This window comes from Cebidichthys violaceus, unplaced genomic scaffold, assembly GCF_023349555.1.
Source record: "Cebidichthys violaceus isolate CVI_PGR_0920_01 unplaced genomic scaffold, fCebVio1.0.p SCAF_1, whole genome shotgun sequence".
Classification (NCBI taxonomy): domain Eukaryota; kingdom Metazoa; phylum Chordata; class Actinopteri; order Perciformes; family Stichaeidae; genus Cebidichthys; species Cebidichthys violaceus.
This window is the reverse complement of record NW_027176262.1, coordinates 3,630,480-3,639,200: the sequence shown is the minus strand read 5'-3', so window position 1 is coordinate 3,639,200 and position 8,721 is coordinate 3,630,480. Positions and strand designations below refer to the sequence as shown.

General features: G+C 42.9%; 1 protein-coding gene across 1 annotated transcript; it reads left to right on the top strand.

Annotated features, from left to right (window-relative positions):
- The first annotated feature begins 485 nt into the window (after positions 1-485).
- On the top strand, positions 486-2,979 carry LOC137872583 (homeobox protein otx5-A-like). The gene is made up of 3 exons (XM_068710919.1): positions 486-667; positions 1,931-2,082; positions 2,341-2,979. The coding sequence occupies exons 1-3, from the start codon at positions 571-573 to the stop codon at positions 2,977-2,979; spliced, it is 888 nt and encodes a 295-aa protein (XP_068567020.1). The 5' UTR covers positions 486-570.
- The last annotated feature ends 5,742 nt before the right edge of the window (positions 2,980-8,721 follow it).

Here is an 8,721-nt window from a genome sequence, read left to right as displayed (position 1 = left end):
TGTAGCTTTTTGGTACCTGTCACTTGGCGACTTCGGTGCGCAGCGCAATTACGCACGACTTGGAGGGAGAGACTGCATCACATCACGGGGCTTTTTTTTGGTTCTTTTTAGTTCGCCTTTATCATTTTTAATGTGGTGTCAGCATTTCTAGTCGTTTGGGTTGATTTTAGTTGTTGCATTGGTTGTAATCTGCATAGAGGAGGCATAAAATACGCATCCGGTTTCAATTCAGCGGGTGTTTTTTTTTACGCACCAGGTTAAAACAGGTGTGAAGGCGCAGCGCCGTTACATCTACAGTTAGAAGCGCAGGTGCCTGGTTCAACAGCACTACGTCAGAGTACAAAGGAAGGACAAGGCCAGCAAGGGAAACACAAAACAACAACTTAGTGACAAACAACCCAAAGAAAAAACAGAGAGGGAGGAGAGAGAGAGAGAGAGAGAGAGAGAGAGAGAGAGAGAGAGAGAGAGAGAGACACCCCCTGGAGACTAGCTAGGAGACCCAGCCCCCGGCCTGAGAGAAGGAGAGAGAGAGTGAGGTAGTGAGGGAGTGTTTTAAAGCCAGCAGGAGGCATGATGTCGTACATTAAGCAACCCCATTACGCCGTGAACGGGTTAACGCTGTCCGGCCCGGGCATGGATCTGCTCCACTCCGCCGTCGGATACCCCAGTAAGTAAAGCCTTGTGTTTTTATTTCAAATCATTTAAAGCTGTCGTTTAATTGCAAATTTCAACTGAAAAAAAAAAATTTTGCTGAAAGAATTCACAGAAAATGCTCGTTTGCGTAAATTGATCAGTACAAAAAAAAAGACCATTTCGCTTATTTGTCATTATTTTAAAAATGTATCAAGGTTATGCTTTATGAGTATGAATATATGTATGAGTCTTCAGCCATCGGGACATGTGTTCACTTGACCTATAAGTTCGGGCGGATTATGGAGTCAAAAAACAACAAGAAACGTGTGTGAATGGACCCGCAGCCTGTTCTCACACAGACTTAACACCGACATAGACTCCAATCTGCTGCTCTTATCATGTAACCTATATTTACAAAAAGGATGCTCATTGTATTTTACTTTGTTCCTCCATAAGTGAACACTTCTTATATTGTTTGGGTGAGCTTCGTTGGCATCTGTCATCCTTGAGAGGAGAGCTTTGAATGAAGCGATGCCGAGGTTTGGCACCGCTGACAGAAGGCGTGATACAAAGCGTGGCCTTCTTGTCGCAGATTAGAGTTAAGACCATTCATTTCGAATGCAGAGCAGAACACATGCTCTGGAGTGACTTTCGTTTCTTCGCTTTGTATATTTCGATTCAGACAGACTCACTTATGACGGATCTAACCATACCAACAAAAAACTGTGTTATATAACTTTAATCGATGTAATAAAAAATACTCAGTGACGCCTTTCTTCTAACATGTCACGAGAGGCCGATATGGTCCGAAACAAATGTAGCAACCACAATTTATTAAACTTCATTCGGTGTTTTGCAAGACAGTGAAATAATATCGAGGCCATAATATAAAAAATCAACACTCTCGTGCAGTTTATAAAATAATATTTTTTTTTGTAAATTCGAGAGAAATAATTCAAATAATTAACTTGATTCACAAGCAAAACAAAAAGAAGATATATATATATATATATATATATATATATATATATTAAATAGTATTATATTTTGTGGCGGTCCTACCTAAATTATGAATTAAAAGGATTTTAATAGCCTGATTTAGAATATACTTTGGTGCTGCAATATATTTATCTGTTGAATTGGAGGGTTTTTATACAACAGTTAAATGTTTCAAAAGGCCTTTTGTTTTGTTGCAGATCTTTTTTTTTTAAATGCGAACATAAAAAACAACGCAAGTAAAGTCATAATAACTGTAATGATCATAATAATAACGATGTTCTTCTTCTTCTCTTGTTAGACACTCCGCGTAAACAGCGTCGGGAGCGCACCACCTTCACGCGCGCACAGCTGGACATCCTCGAGGCTCTGTTTGCCAAAACGCGCTACCCAGACATCTTCATGAGGGAGGAGGTGGCCCTCAAGATCAACCTGCCTGAGTCCCGAGTCCAGGTAACACATTACAAAACAAGTATGCAGAGACATGTCTTATAGAATCATATGTCTCCCTTTTCTATTAGGCCTTCATTCATGTCATAATTCATTTTGATGCAAAACATAAAAATAAATGGATAAAACTGACTTGCAGAAAGAAAGAAATGTGAGCGAGGTTTCCTCACAATAGCAGTTTTTGCAGTAGGACTACCTTAAGCACTGGATTTGATCATGAATGCTGATGATATATCTGATGCACCTCTTGCCATCCTCCAGGTCTGGTTCAAGAACCGTCGTGCCAAGTGCCGCCAGCAGCAGCAGCAGAGCACGGGCCAGTCCAAACCACGGCCCCCTAAAAAGAAGGCATCGCCCGCTCGGGATGCCAACTCCGAGGCCAGTGCCAACCCCTCCAATGGACCCTACAGCCCTCAGCCCCCTCCTCCGGGCACCTCCATCACCCCCAGCTCCAGCTCTGCTAGTGCCACGGTGTCCATCTGGAGCCCGGCCTCCATCTCCCCGCTGCCGGACCCGCTGTCCGTCTCCACCACCCCCTGCATGCAGCGCGCCTCCGCCTACCCCATGACCTACACCCAGGCCCCGGCCTACAGCCAGAGCTACGGAGGCTCCTCCTCCTACTTCACCGGCCTGGACTGTAGCTCCTACCTGTCCCCCATGCACCCGCAGCTGTCGGGCACCGGAGGCGCCCTGAGCCCCATCACGGCCTCCTCGATGGGGGGGCCCCTCAGCCAGTCCCCGGCCTCGCTCTCCTCCCAGGGCTACACGGCCGCCTCGCTGGGCTTCGGAGCCGTCGACTGTCTAGACTACAAGGACCAAGCTGCCTGGAAGCTCAATTTCAATGCCACTGACTGTCTGGACTACAAAGACCAGAACTCCTGGAAGTTCCAGGTCTTGTAAATAGCAAGTAGGAGGTGGGGGGAGGGAGGGAAGAGGGGTAGGGGGGGAGAAATCAGAGTAGGGCGAAATAACCCCAGATTGGTGTGTTGGTAGAAGAAAGGAGGAGACCGTGGGACACAGAAATCAATTAATCACATCGGCTGAAGAACGAATCAGCTGAAATTAAGTCTTCATTTTTTGCCATTTTCGCGATGAAAAATGTGTGTGTGTGTGTGTGTGTGTGTGTGTGTGGAAGTGAAGTGATCTGTCGACGTTCGGCTCTGTGATCGTAGGGAAGAGATACAATATCTGTACACTAAAATGTAATCAGTGAGGAAGAACAGCAGCTTTAGTTCTGTAGCTCGGTGGCGTTCAGGGGCCCAAATGGTTGTGATTGGAACACAGCATTGAGTGAAGAGAACATGCACCAACAAAAAAAAAGGGGGGGGGGGGGGGTCCTTTTGATTGACGACTCAGTCGTTTTGGTTTCCACTGGGACCAGCAGAGTTTACGTCAGTTTACGTCAGTTTCCTCCAGGTTTACGGCAGACGGCCTTGAAATCGACGTTTAAAAAGCACACGAACCGACTATACAGCCCGAGCTCATGTTTTATTTCTTCCTTCTAGACTTTGTCTTTGTATTTTCTGTGATTATATACATATATCATTTTTTCTTTTTTTGTAAAGCTGCTTTTTTTTTCATCCGAGCGAGCTGACTCAAAAAGCTTTGAGCTAAAAAAAAACAACAACAACAAGAAAACTGACTCAAACCAACCCAGACGTGACATCTGGAGGGAGGATTGAACACCGCGTGAAAGATGTTTAGCAGACAGAAGCTGACGATTCCCAGTAGCCTTGTGTGTGATGCTGACCCTCTCTGCAGCCTGCGCGCGCGTGCGTGTGTGTGTGTGTGTGTGTGTGTGTGTCTGCGTTACGAAGCGGAGGGTTGTGGAGTTGGTCACCGGAGTGACTGCAGTACAAACCTGTTGCCTTTGAGCATGGTTGAAATCATTAGCAGAATGGCTCGTGCATTGTTAGTTTTAATAGGATCACTTCCAGACAATTTGTGCGACAATGGTCGCATTGTGGCAGCCGAGTACTCCCCCCCTCCCCTCCCCTCCTCCCCCCCTCTCCATCTCACAGTGTTTGCATGAGGTTAGCAGGTTGTGGAAGCAGTTTGTGTGATGAACTGCTCCAGAGTGACGGGAGAGACCACCGCACCGGAGAAAGTGAAGGGACTTCCTTTGCACAGAGAGTTCTGGTGCCTCTCGTGACCCCGACCTGTGAAGATGTGATGGCTACCACTTTATGTGTTTGATGTATCTGTTGATTTTTTTTTTTTTTTTTTTTTTTTGTATTAGACTTAAACAATATTATGTTTCTTTTTGGAAAAAAAAATAATTGTGAATTCGTTAAAGTAAAAATTGTGGTAATTTGTTTTGAAGTTGATATTATTATCAGTATTATTGCTATCATCATTAATATTATGTCTTCAGCGGACATGGACGTTGCTAATATACTTTTTTTTTGTTGTTCTTTTGTAAATATTAAAACTTGAAAATGCAATCATGTCTGGTATCAGCAGGCGCTCCACCCAACACAATCTCTCTTTTTCTTAATTTCTAGAAAACTGCCAACTTTTTATTTTTTTCTGTTTATATTTCTTCTTCTTCTTCGTCTTCTTCTTCTTCTTTTTTTTCAAACTCAGGGGTTTAGCCAATAAAAGTAGCAGTATTAGGATACAATGCTGTTTATGCTTCTTAATCATTTACTGTACTTTTGCTTTTCTTTTGCATTACTATAATCTTCTCTGCTTATTTTTCTGACATGAATTATTTTGTATATTTCATTTGTCTCCTGTGTTTTTCGGCCGGTCTCACCACCACCATGCTAGATGATGTTTCTGAGACATTAAAAACGACTTCATTAAAAACTCTCCATCGTCATTGTGTTCTGTGAGTTGAATCAAGGATCCTAAGGCTTCACGTATGACATGGTGTCATCCTTCTCTTCGGGGGGGGGGGGGGCACAATAGGAAGGAGAGTGTCTGACGTCCGGAGAGGGAAGATTGGGACTCAGTTTTCTGGGAGCGTCCCACTAATCCACAGCAGAGGTTGAGTGGGTATAAGGCAGAGATGGGACAGAGAGGACAGGGAACAGATTAGAACTCACAATAATACTGAGTCCCAAAGTGAAGTACCAGAGAGGGGCAGATTATTTTGGATTTAATGTTTCTGTGCGTTCCTGCCACCGGTGGGCCAGAGGGTCAGCGCCACGGAGGGGTGTGAGGAGTGAACTGGATGAAAGGTTTTAGGGGCGTTGTCTATTAGCTCGTGGTGTGTTCAAATGCATAATATCTTGAACACAAAACACCTATTAGAAGACAATATGTTAATTATGATGAACGGTCCGACCCATACAACACTCTTAATATCTCTTATTTCATTACTGAATCGATTGACATTAACTTTTGTACAAACAGTCTGCAGTGTCACAGCAGGAAATAGTCATAAAATACTAATATCTATTGGTTTCCTGTACAGGTACTCAAATTGTCTGGTATTTTTTGCGTCGCTCAGGATGAAAATAACGCTAACGAAAAGTCAGTTAGCATCCTTTTTTGTGGTGGACACACAAATTCAATGCATCAACGTCAGAGCAAGCGACGTAGTTTTTAATATCCAAAAAGACAGACGTGAGAAAGGACATGGATGGGTCCAACAAACAGGACTTTCAACCACGAGGCTCGCGTTCGACACCAGCCTTGTGGCTTTGTTGTTTTACAAAACCTCATTACGTGGTTTTGTTGCTTAAACTATAGTTTAGTTATTTTAAGCCCAACCATGACATTTTTCCAACACCTAACTTCTGTTTTTAACGTAATGTCGTCACGGAAAAACAAAACGTTTCAAGTGTCACGAAAAATACGGACAATTGGTTTCCCTGGTCACAAAAGCAATACATTGCATTTCGTGACTATTTCACAAACTACTGTCAGCCTGTGCTGGTTCCCCAGAGGATGAATCCTACCGACTTTGGTGATCATCCGACTTTTCCTCAGGCACCATCATCAGGTCAAAAAACTTTGTTTATGACTAAATACCTGCAAAGTGAATGACCTTCCCATTTAGCCCCACCTGCACTTTGTGTTCAGTGCTAATTTAGCAAATGCTAACACCCTAAAATAAAATGGTGAACATAACTTCAACGCGACACGGTAGCATTGTCCTCGTGTGCATGTTAGCATGCCGGCTGGTCTCATCCAGCATTCGTAGCTTTACCTACGAAAAATAATGCACCGTAATTCATAACTCGACACCTAAAATGATGGGTGTTGAGTTGATTTATTTGTCAAATAGCACATGCATGGTTATTTCGATTTAAACAGCGATATTTTCCTCAACCTATCCAAGTAGTTTTGTTGCCTAAACCGAGAAGTTTCCTGTGAAGATGGAAATATAATTTTAAGAAAACCGTACGCAAGGAAGGAGCGGAATTTGATACATTTTGCTGGTTTTCGTAGGAAAACGCGCAAAAAATGAGGAGTAACTTTTTCGTAAGACACCAAACCGTTGTATGAAGATACGTTGTAGCATGCTAAAGTTAGCTAACGCTGCTGTGGCCTTTGTTTGGATTAGCTAACTGTAGCATGCTAAAGTTAGCTAACGCTGCTGTGGCCTTTGTTTGGATTAGCTAACTGTAGCATGCTAAAGTTAGCTAACGCTGCTGTGGCCTTTGTTTGGATTAGCTAACTGTACCATGCTAAAGTTAGCTAATGCTGCTGTGGTCTTTGTTTGGATTAGCTAACTGTAGCATGCTAAAGTTAGCTAACGCTGCAGTGGCCTTTGTTTGGATTAGCTAACTGTAGCATGCTAAAGTTAGCTAACGCTGCTGTGGCCTTTGTTTGGATTAGCTAACTGTACCATGCCAAAGTTAGCTAATGCTGCTGTGGTCGTTGTTTGGATTAGCTAACTGTAGCATGCTAAAGTTAGCTAACGCTGCTGTGGTCTTTGTTTGGATTAGCTAACTGTAGCATGCTAAAGTTAGCTAATGCTGCTGTGGTCTTTGTTTGGATTAGCTAACTGTACCATGCTAAAGTTAGCTAATGCTGCTGTGGTCTTTGTTTGGATTAGCTAACTGTAGCATGCTAAAGTTAGCTAATGCTGCTGTGGTCTTTGTTTGGATTAGCTAACTGTAGCATGCTAAAGTTAGCTAATGCTGCAGTGGCCTTTGTTTGGATCATGGTCATCAGTAAAACCGATCACTGCTACACCGCAGTCCGTACTACTTGTCTTGGCTTGTCGCTGCACCTCAGACTGCCAAGTAACATGGAGCGTCTGCCCTCTGACTGGGATTTAGCCCGAGAACACAGAGCTACGTTCAGCCTCACGGTGACACAGCACAACGCTGGACGTGGAGCCCAAAAGCTCATTACAGAGTGAAGTAGACCATACGGTCACTCACAAGCTCAGGCTCATTGTTCATTTCAGTCAAACAGCTAGAACATGACACGGTGTTGAATTTTTATCATTTTGGTGTAACTGATAGTCGAGTCGGCGAGGAGAGATGGATGAGAGATATATGGATGGATGGATATATGGATAGATAGATAGATAGATTGACAGATAGCTGGACAGATGGATAGATGGACAGATGGACAGATAGATAGATAGATGGATAGATGGACAGATAGATGGATATATATGAACAGACAGATGGATGGATGGATGGATAGATAGATAGATGGACAGATAGATAGATAGATAGATAGATAGATAGATAGATAGATAGATAGATAGATAGATAGATAGATATATGAACAGATAGATGGACAGATAGATAGATAGATAGATAGATAGATAGATGGACAGATAGATGGATATATGAACAGATAGATGGACAAATAGATGGATATATGAACAGATAGATGGACAAATAGATGGATATATGAACAGATAGATGGACAAATAGATGGATATATGAACAGATAGATGGACAGATAGATAGATAGATGGACAAATAGATGGATAGATGGACAGATAGATGGATAGATGGACAGATAGATGGATAGATGGACAGATAGATAGATATATGAACAGATGGATGGATGGATGGATAGATAGATAGATAGATAGATAGATAGATAGATAGATAGATAGATAGATAGATAGATAGATAGATGAACAGATAGATGAACAGATAGATGGACAGATAGACAGATAGATAGATGGACAGATAGATGGATAGATGGACCCCCTTCTGTGCTCTGCAGACGGTGTGCTCCTGTAATCCCCCTTCAGCAGCATATGGACTCTGAAGCACAGAGACACAGACACAGATACACTCAGGACTTAGAAATATGATTCATTTCTTTCCTCTCTCTAATCCCCAACAAACAAGCTGGTGGCCAGCCTGCTCTGGAGGCACACTGTAATCACGCTGACCGGACTCCCCTTCTTCCTCCCTCCTGCCTGCAGTCCATTTGCCTCTTAATCGATTCCTAATCCCAACGCCGCCAAGCATGCACGCTCTGAGCACACGCCCAAACACACACACACACACACACACAAACACACACACACACACACACACAATTATGTACGGATACAGTCATGATCAAACAAGGCTACAGACAAAAGAAAACTAAGATAAACACTGTTGTTTTTTTATGCTTGGCTTTGAATAAAATTAAAGAAATCCATGATGAATTGAACTCAGATTATTTCAGAGTGAGGAACATTTTGTGCTGTTTTGTGAGAAATCA

Excerpts from the sequence above, each read along its gene's own strand:
- LOC137872583 (XM_068710919.1), top strand. The coding sequence starts at position 571 with ATGATGTCGTACATTAAGCAACCCCATTACGCCGTGAACGGGTTAACG. Across the intron at positions 668-1,930 it reads CTCCGCCGTCGGATACCCCA|ACACTCCGCGTAAACAGCGT; the intron begins GTAAGTAAAGCC and ends TTCTCTTGTTAG. Across the intron at positions 2,083-2,340 it reads TGCCTGAGTCCCGAGTCCAG|GTCTGGTTCAAGAACCGTCG; the intron begins GTAACACATTAC and ends GCCATCCTCCAG.